We start from the raw sequence: 19988 nt of genomic DNA, 5'->3' as shown, positions 1-19988 counted from the left end.
GGTGTATGTACGTTAAAACTATACAAACCAGTATTCAGGTGGGTTTTCTTTTTTTTTTTCTCCAAACTTTGTAAGTCTCACTTGTCAATATCATCATAATAATAGCACTTATACATATTAATATTATCTAATTATTATGTCAAACTGAATGTTTACCGCATTTACAGAAATCAATATGAACCTGTTTATGCATATATGTACTCTCCTTCTCTACTCCCTATGTTTACCCAATTGTGATCCTGTACTGTATTTATGCTACTATGTCATGATAACTCTCGTCTATCTTCTCTTTATTCTTATATTCAATCCACTTCATACCCTATCCATGTGCTTCTTTCCCGAATACCTGTCTTATCCTGACCTCTATGACCCCTGTGACCCACCCCCTCTGTTATTGCTGAGTGTGTAAACGTGTACACCTATACCGATCGTCGTCAAACAATAGTGTTAGTTTTTGACGACTATGGGTAATGATATAATGTCATATAGGGCGGCGATCGGAAGTTTCTACTATCGTACACACGGTGTTCTGGTAAATCGTCATTATACTTTTGATTTTAATCTCCAACTAGGTAAGTGTAGGCAAGGTGTAATATATGTGTTGTCAAAATGTATTTATGCTATATGGTTCACACAGTCTAGTATTATCAATAACTCAAATTTTCTTCTTATCCTACAACTACTCCTTCTCTCATGTAACGATGTCCATCCCAATCCTGGCCCTGGTGATCAAAATAAAGACCTCTCTATATTTCATTTAAATATTCGCAGCCTTCGGAATAAGTTGTCCTACTTGGAACATGTATCTAGTGATTTCGATATAATTTGTATAACTGAGACTCACCTAGACATAGCCGTAGCAGACGATGATATACTCCTAGATGGTTATAACATGCTCCGTAAAGATCGTGGAACTCCGGGTGGGGGGATAAATGTTTACACTTCTGGCTCCCTGTGCACACGTCGTAGAATTGATTTAGAATTTCAAGTAGGTGAAGTTGTTTGGGTAGAAATCCAGTTTCCCAATAGGACGTATCTATTATGTACTGTGTACAGACCTCCTACTTGCACACATATATTTTGGAATCACTTTCGTCTTTCGCTGGAAACAGCCATGAATGAAGCTCCTTTTGTTGTAATCGTAGGGGATATAAATGTTGACCTCCTCACTGTTGACAATAACCATGCTCTTCTAGACATTATGAATTTTTACCACCTGACAAACGTTATCGACAGACCGACTAGAATTGGACGCACGTGCAACACACTACTTGACCCTGTTCTTCTATCAGACACGTGTAATTTTACGATATCGGACGTAATTGACATAGACCGCGACATTTCGGACCACCAAGCAACATCTGTTGAACTGACTGTGGGGACAAATATTGTAAGAAATTATAAGAGGAAAATTATTTGTTATAAAGACGCAGATTACGAACGGTTTAACAACTTACTGTTATCAATTGACTGGGCTGAACTTTTTTTAAGAATCCATTCTCCGGACGATATGTGTGACATTTTTACATCTAGATATTTAGAATTAGCTGACGAATGTATTCCTTCCAAATTTGTTACAATTAGACCTAATGACAAACCTTGGTTTAACTCTGACCTGAGACGTGAAATAAGGAAAAGAAACAGACTTCTCCAAAAATATAAATCCAATCGCACTCCAAATAATTTGAACAACTTTAGGAAACAACGAAATGGTGTAAACAATCTGAAAAAAACCACAAAAGAATTATTTTATGCGGACATAAACGGCCTTTTAGACAATTACAGTGATACAAATCCTAGAAACTTTTGGAAACTAGTCCGCAGGTTAATAAAATCATCCGACACATCTAATAGTATACCGCCGTTAAGGAGTGCGACTGGAAATATAGAAATGGATGACGACATAAAGACTAATATACTAAACGATTACTTTGTTTCAATATCTACTCTAGACGATACTAACATTGACGTACCTGTTATAGAACCTAGAACAGACTCGACCATTTCAGACATACCGTTTAATATTAATGACATTATCGACATTCTTAAGACATTAAAAATCGGTAAAGCTGTAGGAAAGGATACTATTAGTCATACCATGCTAAAGAATACCTCTAATTCAGTTGCTTATCCTCTTTCATTGATCTTTCGCTCATCTTTGGAAACTGGATCTTTTCCCAAACAATGGAAACATGCTCTAGTTATGCCGTTTTTTAAAAAGGGCGATAAACAAGACCCTTCAAATTATAGACCTATTGCACTACTAAGTACTATTGGTAAAGTTTTCGAAAGATTAGTCGCTAAATATTTACATAACTACCTTTTAGATAATTCTCTCATATATAAATATCAGTCAGGTTTTCAACCAGGTCACTCTACTGTACACCAGCTTATAGAAATATATCATACTATGTGCGACAATCTAGAAAAAAAACAGCCAACTTGCCTAATTTTTTGTGATATTTCTAAGGCGTTTGATCGAGTGTGGCATAGGGGACTGGAAGTGAAACTAGCTAGCTATGGAATATCGGGAAAGTTATTGGACTGGTTAATTGATTATGTTACTAATAGATCTCAACAAGTTTTTATTGGAAATAGTAGATCTTCTGCTAAGAGAACAAATGCAGGAGTACCTCAGGGTTCGGTTCTTGGCCCATTGCTGTTTATACTTTATATTAATGACATAACAGATAATATAGAAAGTCTATCAAAACTATTTGCTGATGACACCTCTCTTTTGTATTCGGATAAATCACCACAAGTAATTGAACAAAAAATTAATAATGATCTAGTAAATATACAATTGTGGGCAGATAAGTGGCTTGTCAAATTCAATCCTGCAAAAACAGAGGCTTTACTTATTTCTAATATTGATCTTGATCACCTCATTGAAATTAACTTTAATAATGTAAGTATTGAATTTGTTGAAAATCATAAGCATCTGGGAGTATTCATCAATGCTAACTGTAAATGGACCTATCACATTGATAATATATGTAAAAAAGTAGTTAAACAATTAAGTGTCCTCCGTAAATTGAAATATACCCTGAACCGACGTACACTGAATAAAATATATAGAACATTTATACTTCCTATTCTAGAATATTGTTGTGAACTTTGGGATGGTTGTTCTATTACTGATTCAGACAAATTAGAAAAATTACAACTTGAAGCTGGACGTATTGTCACTGGTTTACCGTCGTTTACTAGTAGACAATCTATATACAATGAAACTGGATGGGATTCTCTAGCCCATCGGAGATCCCGTCGAAAACTTCAATTATTTTTTAAAATCCACAATAATATAGCCCCTAACTATCTCAACACTCTACTCCCTTCCCTTGTCGATAACTCTCACTATAATCTTCGAAACGTTGAAAACTACAACCTACCTAACAACAGACTTGAATTATCTAACGTATCCTTTTTTCCTTCTACTGTTAGACTGTGGAACCAGTTACCTACTAGTATACGACGTAGTGCCACGTTCTCATCATTTAGAAACGCCATTCAAGACGTAAACTTGCCGCTTGTACCAAACCCCTTTTTCTATGGTGATAGGAAAAATAATATTTTGCATACAAAATTAAGAAACCGTTCTAGTACTTTGAAAAGTGACCTGTTTCGTGTTAACCTCATTGATTACCAACGTTGTATATGTGGCTTCCCTATTGAAGACACACACCATTTCTTTTTTACCTGTGATATATATAACGAACAAAGAATTAAGCTTTATCGTGAACTGAATGAATACATGCCTCTTAATTTAAATCTACTTCTATTTGGAGATACATCTCTTTCGGAACAGGAAAACATAACGATATTCATGCATACTCAGCAATACATTCGTGACTCTAACAGATTCTAGTACACCCCCTCCCCCTTGTCCCCTCTCTCTCCCTCTCTCTCAATTGAACCATAATATCCACTCTCTCTAAGAGGAAGATACTATATGTCATACATTAATAATGATGAGGATGTATGTATTATAATTACAGACTATTATCCCCCCTGTCTCTTCCCCCTTCCCCCCTTTTCTCTCTCTGTCTCTCTCTTATAATTTCAATTTATAAATTAAAGCATTTAAAAATGAAATAGTGTATATATGTAAATTAATTCTGCCATCTTGTTGTACTATTGTAAATATATGCTTGTAATTTGCTAGGAAAGGGCTTAATATAAGTTTGATAACTTGTGCCCAATCCATTTGCTTGGCAATAAAATATGTTTAAACTAAACGTGCACGCACATGCACTTTATAGGGGTCTTGATATTTTACAAATCACTATTTTCACAGAGTTATTGTAATTGCATTTGTGAAATGATTTAGCTGACAGGGCGTAACTCGCTCGACATCAAAAATTCGTAGCGACCCAGAACTTGTGAACTACTGCAAGCACGTGATTTGTACAGGTGAGGTCGGTAAACACAACACATACGACCTTCTTGAAGTCGTCTGATCTTATGTCAGTGTTTTCCCGTGAGTTAATTAGTGTTTTTGTAGCATAAGCTTTATTTCTGAAGTACGTGTGATAACACATTTCCAAGTTAAGTCTCTATATCGGGTGTTGACATATCATCGTCATGCACGTGTATTATTGTTTACTCGGTGTTACTATAATTTACACTACGGTAATGGAATGCCCGATACGCAATACGGAAATGACGACACGAAAATACGACAAGAAAAACATGTGTATAACGAAGGGTGGGAAGTCCTTAGCATCCTGACTTCAACAAGAACACACGTGAGTGATTTTCCTCCGCATACTCTAATACAATTTGGGACCTGAGAGCAGTTCTCAGCTACATGTTGTGACGTTGTGTGATAACTCAGACCGAATTCATGACATTTGGTATCGAACCCGACGCTATTTTTCGCGTATTTTGTCAATTTATCTTATTTGTTTTTTTTACCTTGCTAGTCCCCTCTCGCTCGCCACGTGCGCTAGCCTACGTGACCAGATGGCGAGTTACGTGTGATAGAATTTGGATCAGTTCTTATAGTTTATTGTTATTTATTTAAATATGTATTAGGGGTAATTCAGAGTCGGCGGTTCGCTGCCGTTCTGATGTTTATATTTAATTTAATCTAGGTTAGTTGTTACTTTGTCACGGAACTCTATTCGCCTGTATACAAAATGTAGTGGCATGGGCCGTCCATATTGGCGGGACAGGCGAGACTTAAGTTTTCGTTAGGTTAGAATTGTCATTTAAATATTGTAGGATAATTTTAATATGTACTGTAAGGTTTATATAGCTAGTTTTATATTACATTAGGTTAGGAATTAGGTATTTTAGGAATTAGAAAATATTTTGTAAACTGTTAATTGTTATATGTTTATAGTCGACTCATTATAATTTTGTACGGGAAAGATACACGTGTCTACTTGTGGCAACGTAAGTATACTGTCCTTGTGCATAATTGTTTAGTTCAGTGTTATGACTTGTTTCTTTATTACAACATTGAAGCTTTTCCGTAGTTTGTCTCATATTTGAGGATGTCTGTAATAAATTTACGGTCAGCTACAGAGGATGAGCTGTGTATACGTTGGAGGGTTTAGGCCCTGCGACGGCGCAGAAAATCATTGAGATAAAAATAAAGAGGTGAGGGCGACCTCACCTTATAAAAACTTGTGTCTAATTCGAGAATAGGCATTGAGAAGTGGCAGACATGGCTATGTGATGGGATTATCACGGGAATAATGGTCACTGCTCCATTGGAGGTGCAGTCACCATGCCCATCAACCTTATCACAGACAGATAGGCTTACTAGAAAGGAGGATGCAGTGATGGACATGCAGCATAAATTTAAAGAGCTGCAGGTCCAGGTTAGGGACTAAGTGGTTATATTGGAGACCGAGGCTCTTAAAAAAATTCAGAAGAGAGCATGGCGGCTTGTGCTGCCTCGCCTCCAAAGAAGACCTCTAATCCAGCCACTATGTTACCGACTACACCTAAGGGTTGTCAGTATGTCAGTAGCTAAGGGCAACAAACAAATAGCTGGTCACTCTGGGGGGATAGAGGTACATATCAGTCTACCTCCATGCTACCTGAGGGTATACCATATACTGACCCTCGGGCAATGGTTCCTTAACAGAAAGAGTCATGTTTTGACCCTACTCCCATAACATGAGAGGCCGCTGGTCAGCCCTTTTTCAATCGGATATGATTTTGCCGACTGCGACCTCTCATTTCCGAAGCACTAATTCTTTGATGCAGTTTCCGCCCGAAATCCGGGCGGAACAAAATCGGCTTGAAAAACTCACTTAAGTGGTTAACAGTTCATGACAACGGTGTCTACTCACGGTTTATATAATATAGATCTCATATATATGTCACAGACACAAATATATAGTATACTACGGAATAGAACACTCAAAATACATGTCCATGTCGTTGTAGCACATCTCTGACCTACATTTAAAACATGGCTTCTGGATTAATACAAAATATCAGGGGGGATTTCAAACGGAACGAAATGATACGGAGTTTGTTTGTATTCCGCTTGTGAAACATTACATGTAATCCATTTTTGTATTAACCGGAAAAATCATGGCAAATGCTGTCTGCTTCGCTTCGAATGAGGAAAAACTCATTATTTATGTCTTTGACACGAAGTTTTTCTCATATAATCATGGATTTATGGAAAGGAATATTTATTGGACCCTTTTGACCATTTAAATGTATGTAAACACGATATACTCTTTCTTAATCCGAACTTTGAAAATGTGATCGTCAGCATCGGGAAAATCAGCTATGGGCAGTTAGAGGTTACGCGGCGCCTGTCAAAAGTTTTTCGCCGTGTAAAACCTCTAACATTGTTGGAGTAGTTTTGACCCTATCCTACAGGCTATCCCGAAGGATGGGAGGTATGTAACGCGTCAAGGCCAGGGTCCCATATGACAACATTGACTACCAGTGCACCTTTTGCTTCTAAGTGGGGGTTTAAATTATAATCTGCCCCACATGTTGAGGAGGAAATGAATCTGCACTTGGATCACAGTATGTCCTGCCTATCATCACCCAATGAAAAGGAGGCAAAGTTCCTGTTAGAAGATGTCGAGCATAGTTTGACGCTTCCCAAGCAGGTAGGGGGGAATTATCCTCGGGGATATGACCCTTCGCAGCTACCTTTCCAACATAGGGAGGGTAACCTACCCCAGGCCATAAGCTGCCATACACCAATGGCGGGATAAATAACTATCCCCTATTGGGATACATAGACACTCAGTTAGGGCAAAAGCAGATTAAATTAGAACACCATACAACTCCTGCTCATGGTCTGTCTTCGGCCGTTGCCGGTGCTCGTGCAAAAAAGCCCTTTAACAAGCGCAGTAAATCGTTGCGTACTACCCGCGATGAAGGAAGAAAGAGGCGGACTCGCGACAGGTCCGACAACGAACGTCCTGCACGGCGCACGCATCGCACCCCCGGTGAACGATATACACGCCAATCACAGGGAACGCATCGTGCCCCTTCAAGGTCTACGTGATGATTCGTCAGAGAGCGACAAATCTGACTCCGATTTCTCCAGTGGGGAGGAGGAGGGGGACAGCGTTACGTATTCTGAGGACTCCTCCGATGACGAGCAGAGGCGTCGCTGAAGGAGTAGAAGTCCTCAGCGACACAAGTAGTCCGAATTATTCTGACGTTTTATCGACTTTTTTATATCGGTCTGTCGTCAATTAACGTCAGAACTCCGGCCCTCTATAATATGCGGGAAATAAGCGACCCGCGCCCGGGTCGCACTTCAAACTTGATATTTTAGAAACAAATCGTCACTTTCACACACATGTCGCACATGGATCGAAAGATCTATACTTTATGCACTAGGTGGTATCAATAACATGTTTCAAACAACCAATACAATCACTAAAAACATTATTTTTCAAACTTACTCTGTTTGACTCTAGTTTTTTTATAGCCCCGCCTTCTAATGCCACGTGACTTAAATATCGCCGGGCTCCGTCATAACGTTGGGAAATACCTTCGGTAACGCGAGATCTCGTCAAGTTATGTGACATTGCTCATGCCCTAATTTCCATTAAAAACATGGGTTGGTATAGAAAACGTTGGAAAATACTTTTCGTAATGATCTTTGAAACATGTTATTGATACCACCTAGCGCATAAAGAATAGATCTTTCGATCCATGTGCGACATGTGTGTGAAAGTGACGATTTGTATCTAAAATATCAGTTTGAAGTGCGACCCGGGCACGGGTCGCTTATTTCCCGCATATAATCGACGACAGACCAATATAAAAAAGTCGATAAAACGTCAGAATAATTCGGACTACGACACAAGATGCCCACTTACTCGGGTAAGGAGCGGTGGGAGTCCTTCGCTCTTAAATTCGAGAGAATTATAAAAGATAACAGACCGTAAGACTATACAGCGTTTTTTTATTGTCTGGTTGGTGATGCGTTGGAGTACGCCAATAAACTTCTGCGAACTCTTGGGTTCACTAAGCTCAAGAAGAAGATGAAAGAACGGTTCAGCGATAAGGACGTCCCGGTGGTGGCCCGCATAGAACTGCACTTCACTAAACAAGAGTAGAATGAGAGCTTAGCAGAATTTGCCCAGCGGATTCAAACCATAACTGGAGATGGCTTCGCGCATGCCGACACCACAACGCTCTGTTTGGTTCTCGCGCACCACATTACCCTAGTAGGCAGGTGGAATTTGCTGAGGGCACTAAGTCGGAAGATGACAAAGTAGAAGAAGACACTATAAAGTTCTTAAAAGATGAACTACAGGAGCTAAAGAAATCCCTGGCCCGACTTAATGCGGGCGGTGTGTCTGCCCGTCCGTACTCGCCTCCACCTCGGGATGACTACCGCTCTCCGGAACGCGACCGAGGTTCCCCTAAAAACTATGAAGGGAACCGACCTCCAGATTATCGTGCTAGAGTCCGCCCCAGGAGAACGGACGTAATAGGTACGACGGTCGACACCGAGATGCGTCGTCATACTCAGAACAAGGTCCCCTGCGAAACCGTACCTGGTCACCCGAATGTCATGGGGAGTCACCTGTCACTGGGTCACCAGGTCCAGGTCCAGGTCAACCTAGTCGGGGCCCCTAGGAACCAGGGAGAGGCAACAACAGTGCCGCCAGTTGAGGTAACGACAGAGGACGGAATACCCAGGCGTACCATCCGAGGTCTCCATCAGCGTACCCGGAACCATTAAGAGGCACGGCAGAGAGATCAAGGTCTCCATCCCGCACGCCTAGAAATGAGGTTCAACCTTTGAGGGAAGTGAAGCTGGCAGTCTCAGATGGTAGTAGTATTACCATACCACTGACTTTAAATGGAACTCCAATTCAAGCTGTTGTGGATACAGCGGCCACTATGACGCTGATTAAACGGGAGCTGGTATATAAGCCGAAATACACTGGACCGTATGTGAGGCCCCCATCACGAACGACATGTTGTTGGGGTGGATTTCCTGTCCAGGAACAAATGTGTCATGGACTTAGATGCAGGCGTCATGTTTATTGGTAGCCAGGTAATACCTATTACACCGTGAGTGGAGGAGCAGAGGACATCATCCGCTGTCAAGGTAGCCCAAAATGTTACAATACCACTAAACACTATAGAGCACTGTCCGGTGGATTGGGCTTAACCCAATGGGGATACGTCCACGATTCAACCTACACAACATCCCGGGGGAGTCATGATTGCCGGTTCGGTAGTGCCTCCCGGTGCCCAACAATCCATAATGAGAGTGATGAATGACACTGCCAAGTCCGTCATAATTACAGAAGGACGGAACTGTTATACAGCAGACATGGTTCCTGGGAAAGGCCAGAGTACCTACGGCCGGGGACAAACAGGGTTACCGAGCCAATAGTGGCCATCTCTCAACTCCCAGGGAAGCCCCTGTCTATAATGAGAGGGAGAGCCAGAGGCCAGTGATGGTCTCGGAAGAGCAACTGAACAGTCACCCCGCGGGAGCTAACTGCGAACGGTTTGAGGAGGACGTGGACAGTATGGTACCACTGACATACAAGGCCTATATTCCTGGTCCTCAACAAAGTAAGCATATACATGTACCACAGACAGCGGGGCTCAAAACTTAAGGAGATGAGGCGGTAAAACCAAAATCTGCCTCATTCTTTTCCATTTGACAGGGAAGAGGAAACGGAAACTTGTGTTCCCTCCATCATCAAATGTTTCAAACCAAATGTGACGTCATCAAATAACGACAGGGATGAGATGGATGACTAGGAGTTACATGCGGTGTTTGAGTTAGCCCAGGAAGAACAACAGAACAAGTATGGAAACACAGTGGGTGTCCTTTAGATCCATTCCGTCAATGATGGTGTAATCTGTGACTATGACCTTCCTCATCCCGTCTACCGGAACCAAACTAGAAATAGAGACTTAAAATACATCTCGAAGTCGTTCTATCTTCTGAGCCGCTGGTAGTTGAATATGCAGGGGCCAGGGAACTGTTTGAGTGAAGCCCTCCCCGAGGCTATGGCGGGAAATTCTGCCAAGGACGGGGGACAGTCATTACAGAAGCCTGGCCACTGTCGCTCAACTGTCGCGGAGCAATCAGAAAGCGCCGTAACCCACTCGGGTGGGGTACTCACCGGCACAGCTATGCAGACTAGAGCACCCTCAAAAGTTGACTAGACTGGTGTTGAGGGTGACTAGGCAATAGTTTCATAGTAGATAAATACACGGCACTGCTGTGTTCAAAAAGAGCAAGGACAGTAAAAATCCCTGTGCCATTTTGTGACCCAGGTAAATGGGATCACATTGTAAAATTGGGAGACAGCTGGGAGACAGCTTTTAATTAGAAGCTCTATTTAAGTCTGCCAACAATACAGAGGTTCAGAAAGAGACGGTTCTCTACCTCTCAGGCAGCCTCCGAGCCTCTAGAGACAGAGTAGTTTTCTTCTCAACCGTCTCCGGAAACTGTGAGGGAACGGCCCTTTGAGCGTTTATCTGCTCAGGGGTGGGATTGTGTTATCAACACCCTGTCACATTCAGCATACAAGTGGAGGGCATTCTTCCACTTTTGAAACTTCAGACATAGTATCCAAATACTATACATGTCTGAGTACCTGGCAGTGGCAAGGGCACGGTATGCCAATGCCCAACCATGATGTTTATATTTTAATGGTCCTGTACCTTGGAGGAGGGCACAGTAAAGCGAAGCCCTTCAACATGATTAGATCTACGAAGTATGGGCCTGCACTTCAACTAGAGGGCACAGTGCAACTGTGTTGCTTCTAGGGGTCCCTTATGTTTAAGGGATGACCCGACCTTGTCCAACTCCACCAGAGAACAATCATTTCCAGCATCATAAACAACACCAGATCCGGATCTGATGCTCAAGAATGACCACTCATCCATGATTCCTTATCAGCAGCTTCCAACCTCAAGAGGGGTGCCCCGCCCCCTTCATAAAACGGGGAAGAGTGTGGTGAATTATGGGGAGAGTTATTTCCCTTAGACCGTTAACCGCGCCTACAACATCAATGTGACATCTCGGCGCGGTCTCTACACGCGAGTGATTTTCCTCTGCATATGGGACCTGCGAGCAGTTTTCAGCTTCATGTTGTGACACCAAATTCACGACACATTTAAAGTCCTTTGGTTGGAAACTATAACGCATAGATTATTTATATTTCAAATCGCACTCGGGCCAAGGGCTATCACTACCGTATTCGGACCCCAGACATCTCGTTTTACGGCTTATTCAAACGACTGTATTTTCAACAAATGGCTAATAAATTGCCAATAATATGGTTTACCTGCACATTTGTCTAGTAAAGATTGTGTGTCTCTGATATGTTGGATGGTTGTGAAAAATAATTATTGTAAAAACATTTTCTTGTCATTATAATTGTTCGCCAAACCTGTCATTTTATTGCAAACAGCTTCGTTTCAGAGCTTGAGTTCGAACTTAATTCTGCTCTTGGGCAGTCTCAGCTTTTTGACCTCAGCTTCAGGCGCTGAGCTGAGTTTTTAGTTTGTGATAACGAAACACGGACGCTGAGCTTGAGTTCTTGAGTTGGGACTCAAATCTCAGTTTGTGGCGGCCTCAAGTAGGTTTGTGATACCGAAGCCAGATGTTGTTCCTTCGTGTTGGCAATACAAATATCCTCACTTTTAGTGTTTAAGCTGTTTAATGTGTCTTCCGAAATAGTGATTTAATGTTTGTAAGGCTTTCAGAAATCAATTTGGATATTTTTGTCCTTTTAAGAAATCATTGATTTTCATAACGACTGTCAATAATCAGTACTGCGTATTTCCTTTGTACTGATATGTTTTAACTACTACTATTTAAGGATTGAATCTTGGTTCGGTCGATTTCATGGGGTGATGCATTGAGTTGGTCTTGAAATAAATTTAATGAACTGCGAAGCAGTTCATGTTGAATTTGTTTCAAGACCAACTCAATTCATCACCCCATGAAATCGACCAAAGTAAGATTCACTCCTTATATTTCAATTAACGTGTTTTTCAATAATTGGAACTTGTGAAGTCCATTCTGATCGTTTGTCCCAGGTTCTAGAGCTTGTGCAAGTCTACGTATTGACATAATGTAAAAAAAAAATATAGTCCGTCTTTGAAGGACCATTACACGACATGATGGTTTACGCTGATAGTTCAATACAGCCAAATTATAAAGAAATAAAATACAAAAACATATTTTAAATGCCATATTTAATTTTTGTTGATGAATTCAAAAGATATCAAATTTTCTGATGTGTCATCGCGGAAGAATAATGCCTAGACGCGGTGCACAGGCTCAGATGCGAGTCTTCGGCAGCCATCTTTTTATTAGCGCGAAGTGGAGCGCCGCTAAATTTCGAGGTTCTACATCTTCTGGAATGTGAAGCTGCAGTAATTGAATGTCGAATTAGACAGGAAACCAGACGTGGCTTGAAAGGACGAAACATTTAATATGACATTTGGCGGTTCGACTGTATTTCATATGAGACGGGACCACATGGATCTAACACAGGGGTTCGTTAAATATGTCTGAAATACACCTATGTCTTTTACTGATATGGGTCATAGCACACATAAACATACATTTATACACATATGCTATACTGATATGGGTCACAGCACGCATAAACATACATTAACATGTGTATATGTGCTGTGACCCCTATCAGTTATAGCATGATATGTGTATTACAGACATTTGTAACGTACCCCTGTGGATCTAAGGAGGCAGTACCCAAATCAGATCACTTTTTGCAAAAATGCTTATAAATAAATAAACGTGTCAACACATCAGTTATACCAATTATGTAGTCTTAGAATAGACATGCACCATTTTTTGTCTACAGATAAATAGTTTTTAAGTTCAAATAGCGCAAGAAAACGTAATTCAAAGTGTCAATGTTTTGATTGCGTTTTTAAAAAATGGCGCGTGCGACGACTATGCATTCTGGTTTGGACTATAGGAATAAATTCACACTATAGAAAAACTTCTAAAGGTTATCATGAAATGTTGATATGCTGACACAAAATATTCATTTGAAGCGTACGATACTGCAAAATTCAAGCCTTGATCCGTTTTGGGTCCCGACATTCGCAAAAGCCGATGATTGGTGACTTCAGAGCGTTCTATAAATATCTCAAGTGAGCCGCGGGTGCTAATTTCGTTTGTAAGAACACCCATCGATATTCTGTTTTTGATACAACCATGAAGGAATATAATTCCTCCTCAGATTTTTCAATGATTTAAAAAAAATGATGATTTGGTGATCCGATTTGGGTACTGTCACCTTACGTTGTTTTCTATTTGTACCGGGGGTTGATAGAATGGGTAAGTTAGCTGGAGGGAGAATGTCTAGGGCAGTACATGACATCACTACCGCTAGAACCGTGATCTGATAATATTTTGCTGATTTATCGTTTTGGTTGTCTAAACAAGTTCTTGTGTAGCTTCAATAAAAATGTAAAATCTCATTAAGTGGGACATCTTCTTTGTATAAACATGTCAATAGTTACCTCCCTTCGCAAAAATCATACGCACAGTGCTCTAATTCATCGGCAAATGACACGGGTTACATTTGGTAGTTGCATTGAGTCCAACTTGAGTAGGAATTGAAATATTATAAAATGATATTTGTGTTTAGTTTAAACACTTCAGTAAACGTGTGTACTACGGTATCTGCTAACAGTCTATGTAGTGTACGTGATGAACGGAGGTAGATTTGATCACGTAGATCCGACTTTAAGAACCTTATTTAGGTAGCAGTATACAGTAGAGGGTTGTGGCCATGGGTGATATTTTTGTTAAATTGCTAACCCCTGTATAACGATATGTAAAAAAAATATAAAAATAAAACTGTACTAAAATTGGTATAAGCATGATGAAGTGGGCTATGTGAGCTTCACATTTGTAAAAAGAAAGAAGATTTTTTTGGTTCGAGAATAAATTTTGGCCATAATCCGAAAGGGTGCGTACACATGAAAAGCTACCTTTACAGGAGGTAAAATTTTGACAACAATACACGACGCAAAATTGCAAAAAATCAAGTTTTACAACTTTACTGGGACCCAGATAATTCTGCAACCAGGTAGATAATCTTTAATTTCAGACAGAGCTTAGGAAAAAAATTACTGGTTGCGGGGGTCAAATTTTGGGTTAAAAATAGCATTTTTTCGCATTTTTTGGTAATTTTTGATGTGGTATCCATGGTTTTCACACAAGTGACATACATAGAAAAAAGAGGTTTATACACTTCTCAGTACTTTATATGTATTGTAAATGTAATGCAGTTTACAAATATATATATACATGTATACATGTGTTGTGTAGGGTAAATCCGCTGTGTTTACATTTAATCGACATGTGCCTTGTTTATCAGAGTCTGGCCATTTCTACTGTATACTGCTACCTTAGGTTTAACCGTGTTGCCCCTTGTTTATCTGGTCTAACGTCCTTTGTTAATTGTATCTGACGTTTCAGTTATCATTGTGAAGACTGCTGTCATCTTTATAGTTATTAGTTTTAGCGTTAGAAAAAATCGATCATGTCTCTGAAAAATAGCCAAATCAGTCTATCTGCCCTGTTAGTAATGGGTGGTGTAATTACTTTTGTCTTGACAACAGGGTTGGATTGCTTTCAATTACAGACAAATTACATTGGGGTTAGTATTCGTTCTGTCGCAATTAACTCTTTGTATTTTTTGTATTTTTAGTCACACCAGTGGGGACTATTTTGATTTCGGTTTCAGTCCCAGATTTTGACCTCTGTTGTCATGTGCTGTTAAGTGTATGCTTCTGTCGGAATATATCAGGCGCTAATTACAAGCTCTTGGATAACTCAGATATCGATTTCCTTTTTAAACAGGAATAGAATAAAACCTAAAGGCGTTCCAAATTTCCCACAGGAATTACGTATAACATAAAGATGAATCAGGCACCTTTGAGGTTCCCGAAGGGGTATACTGTCGTATAATAAATTGCTATTGACTGATTTAGATATTTTATGTCTGACCAACGACTACCGTTAATATTTGAATATAGTGCGCACTTTTTTAAGGAAAAATGAAGTTTCAAGAAAGTGGTGTACACGATACTCAAGAACAATCCAAAACCGGTCCTCGGTCGCGACCATTTCTCGTAAATATTTTTCGAGGATTTTCGGAAATGTTTTGAAATATGATCGCGGCAATAAAACTGTAAATTTCGTTGAATAATCCCTGATTGCATTGCCAATATAACAATTACGAAAAGCTGCAAGTTTAAGTCATATTATACGATGAATCGGATAAATAAACTCGAGTAAAGTAGGCCCGACTTTTTAGGACGTTACGTTGTGAATTGATAAATACCACGTATCGGGAAACATAACGAAGACTTGCATCGCATTTATCACTCTGTGGTTAAAATGTCGTTCTTAGGTAAATGATGCTGAACTCTTCAATCTTGACAGTAAGAATGTGTCAAAAGGACATGGGTAAAGTTACAAAGTTAGCAAGTTTGTGTATTGCAAAGATTCAGGTCGCGTGATACTATTTACCGGCAGGAACTAACAATGTCTCATACATGCGAATTGAACCGATAATATTAAAAGGTAGAGTTTGAAAAATAAATATTAACAGGCTCAAAACAGCCAAATACATTCCGATATTATCTTTTCAAAGGAGAATTGCTGAAATCACAATTGTTTGGTGTTCTTCATGTCTCGCGAATTCGGCTGTTGACGGTCCTCGTCGGCGTGTTTGAGTGACTGCATTTAAGCGTACACATTCTGCCGATACCAGACGATCAGAAAACTACTTGGAAAAGTGTATTTCATAAAAAAAAGAGTAAAAGGTTTATATAAGATTGAATCTTTTTTGAAACTTATTGTTGTGAAAACAACATCGCTATATTTCATTTACCTAGCTGCTCTGCCCATGCCAGGTGATCGTGTCAGCGCGCAGATCTCCCCGTATTCGAAGTGAACGTTATATTTGCGACATGCTTTCTTATTAATTCCATGTGTTGGCATGGCAACCTGAACAGCATGTATGTATTTACACCTGGTCATTGTTTACCATTTTGATTGACCGGTGGAAATATATCCGTTGTAGCTTGGTCAATGATTTATCGGAAAATGATCATGATGGGGTGACTTTCATGTCATTCTGACATATTTCTAGTCTTTTGTATTTTTCTTTTTCAGACCCTCATACAACAAAATGGCACAAATGGCACTTTCATTATACTTTAACAAAAAGCACAATGAATGTGTTCTGGAGGAGCTGGAGGTCGGAGACATGGTGGAGTTTCCGAATTTTTTATATTCTCACTGGGGAGTCTATATAGGTAATTAAATATAATGATCTGGTCAAACGATTGTATATACATGTCGGGAAAATAATCTAATGTAATAATACTAACGGCGCTGGTATTGTGTTACGTCGAAGTGTAAATTGTCTAGGCCACAACACAAATCATGTTAGTTGATTAGCCGGAAATCTAAAACAGGTTACTCCCTTGATTCTACATATTTCATTTATATTGTACTACGTATTTAATAAGTTACCGGAACCAGGGGTGTTGCCCTTGTTGCCTGGGCAACACCCTATTTCTGTGTCCAAAAATAATCTGGCCCAAGGTTTTTGAAGATTTTCCTCTATTTCATATGGGATTTCCTTCTAATATCAATCATCCCTTGAACTTTGAATTTCTATGGCTTCCCCCATCCTCGATATCCAGGGGTTACGCTTACTTTCGCTCTCTACACCCCCGGAATATGTCATGGCAAAATTGAAGGCACGAAGATAGCTGTTTGATTGGTCTCGGGTAAAAACCTGACCAATCGCTAGGCAATTTTTACTGTTACGTGACCGCGAGATTCTTTTGATGTACATCAAAGGATCGAACTAGTCTTCTTGTCTCATCAACAAGGTGGCGCTCATCGAGCCTTCATTTTTGCCATGACATATTCCAGGGGTGTAAGGGGTGTAGAGAGCGAACGTGAGCGTAACCCCTGGAAATCGAGGATGAGCTTCCCTTTGCTAGCAGTTTGAATATCTATACATGCCTAAGGGTGTTGCCCAAACAAGGAGTCCACTTCTTATACTCTAAACAATAGGGGATTAATTAGTAGGGTCTCCAGCCGGGTCAGTGGTCAAGGCTCACCGGACTGACTCTAAAAAAATCTACCTAATCTTATTGTTCTGATGCCACGGTGTGGTGATGGTGGTGATCACCCTGTCAGTCAGTTGATAGAGGACTATATCATCTGTTAGAATTAGGTATATAGGTAAAGTGTTATTTCAAAGGTAGAGTCCATTTATGATAGATACACCTGTATTTTCACCTGTGGTTTCATGTACACATGATCACCCGGAGTTATTTTTATGCCAATTAAAAAAATACAAATATCAACAATTTCAAAGACAATGAAGCACCCTTCTAAGCATCACTTTATTAGGTGAATAATACCCAATGTTAGCATAAAAGCCTGGCATGTATATCCTTTTCATTAGGCGTAGCCCTTGAACATATGTATGCGTACAAATTCACAATAAAAGACAAACAGTTAAATCATAATTCATATTTATGACAAAATAAATCAATATTTATTGCCAAAATGCTCGCCTAAACTACATGCACATGAAGGGCAAGATACAAACATCAACATTTTAACCAAAAACCTACATTTTTACCATTTTGACGTTACTGGATTATCTAGATCACACTGTCTTTAAGGTAAATAAAAAGCCCGTTCTGATATGTTTTGACGTGGTGGACAAGATACATTCAACAAAATTGCATTTGTTCATGGAAAACTGTTAGAAACAATTATTTCATCTGACCTGGTTATAATATACGCTAATATGGTGATTATTTCCATCAGTTTGTGTAGCTTTCATGCAGCATGTACATATAATCTATTGACGATAGAAACAAGTTATCACATAATTATGTATGCTACATTGATCGCACTATGGTGTGGAAGTGTGGCATTATGATTGGTAGGCTAGCCTTTGGTGGTCGGGTGCCACAGTGGATAGCGCACTCGCCTTTCACCAAGGGGGCCGGGTTCGATTCCCAGATCGGACGTGAAAACGTATGAGGACCACGTGTGTTTTCTAAGGGTTCTCCGGTTCATCCCACTTTAAGACCCACGGGCCATCCAGAGTAATAAATTGTATAAGTTGAAATATCTTGTGTCATAATTGTTGTTTAAAAATAAATAAAAATTATATTTATTTACCATAGGTCTCATGTCGATCTAAAATAAATGTACACACTGTTCTGTTTTCGTATTTGACCCCCTTCTATCTTATCTAAGTAAAAAATTGATGAATAGGGGGGGGGGGTGCTAAGGAAATTCGCCATCTTGGATCCAAGATGACGCCTTAGCAACCCCCTTAACCTATACGGCCCTCCCTCCTCCCCTATTCATCATGTGTTTATTTTGCGTGTGACGTCATCAATTTTACTCCCCTGTTTCAGCATTTTGCTTCTGATTTCAGGTATTCACTCCGGGACTCTCGCCGCTGTTTCGTTGTTTTTTTCTCTCTTTTCTTTTTTCCTCTTTTTCTGCTCTTTTTTTAATCATGTATTTTCATTTTCCTTAATAATCTTATGCATAAAACATATTAACAATGTTTTCGAGTGTGGTATTAAATTGAGATGACCTTTTTTCGTGAAATGTACAGGAGATGTACAGGAAAGAACGAAAAACTATATATATGCCGTGAATTTTACATCGTAAATAACGCATGTTGTAACTATTTATTGTTTTTAAATATATTTTATGCATAAGAATATAAAGAAAAATGAAAATACATTAAAAAAAAGGAGCAGTAAAGAGGAGAAGAGAAAGGAAAAGAGATTTTTTTTTTTTGACTAAACAGCGGCGTGAGAGTCCTGGAGAGAATACCTGAAATCAGAAGCAAAATGCTGAAACAGGGGAGTTAATTCCGTCATTAACACAAAATGTATGACGTCACACGCAAAACACGCACCCTATTGAAAACAGGGGGAGATAGTTCCTGCGGTAACGCGAAAATTGATAGAGAAAGAGAGTCCCGGAGAGAATACCTGAAATCAGAAGGTAAAAAAGTTGGAAACGAGGGAGCTAATTCCATCGGTAAATGTTAATTTGATGACATCACAAGCAAAACACACACCTAATGAAAACAGGGGGAGATATGAGTCAATGTACAAGTAATAGCGATTTTCATTTCTGTATGCGTTCTTTCTCCTCATGCAAGGGTTCGCAGGTCTGTCAAGCATTGCACAGAGAGAGACAGTCCATGGAGGCAATACCTGCCATCAGAAGGTAAAAAGTCAGAAAAATGGAGAGTTAATTCCGTCACAATGACGTCGCACTAAATATACACATCTATTGGAAACAGGGGGAGTAATTCAGTCGGTAGCACTAAAAATGATGACTTCACGCGCAAAATAAACACATGATGTATAGTGGAGGAGGGAGGGTCGTAGGTTAAGGGGTTGCTAAGAAAATTCGCCATCTTGGATCCAAGATCCCCCCC

The 19988-nt window shown here is 39.8% G+C and overlaps 1 protein-coding gene across 2 annotated transcripts in view; it reads left to right on the top strand.

Annotated features, from left to right (window-relative positions):
* The first annotated feature begins 526 nt into the window (after positions 1-526).
* LOC110467458 (HRAS-like suppressor 2) overlaps positions 527-19988 on the top strand; it is a 24080-nt gene continuing 4618 nt past the window's right edge. Inside the window, exons 1-2 of one of the 2 annotated variants that reach the window (XM_021524641.1) lie at positions 527-572; positions 16658-16800. In XM_021524641.1, coding sequence (XP_021380316.1) covers positions 16674-16800 — 127 coding nt within the window. In that variant the 5' untranslated portion in view covers positions 527-572; positions 16658-16673. Of the gene's footprint in view, positions 573-4700; positions 4749-16657; positions 16801-19988 lie in introns of those variants that run through there. The other variant, XM_021524640.1, reaches the window with a different exon arrangement.

This window comes from Mizuhopecten yessoensis, unplaced genomic scaffold, assembly GCF_002113885.1.
Source record: "Mizuhopecten yessoensis strain PY_sf001 unplaced genomic scaffold, ASM211388v2 scaffold11173, whole genome shotgun sequence".
In the NCBI taxonomy this organism is placed as follows: domain Eukaryota; kingdom Metazoa; phylum Mollusca; class Bivalvia; order Pectinida; family Pectinidae; genus Mizuhopecten; species Mizuhopecten yessoensis.
The sequence above is the reverse complement of the archived record's forward strand: the minus strand, read 5'-3'. Positions and strand labels throughout refer to the sequence as shown.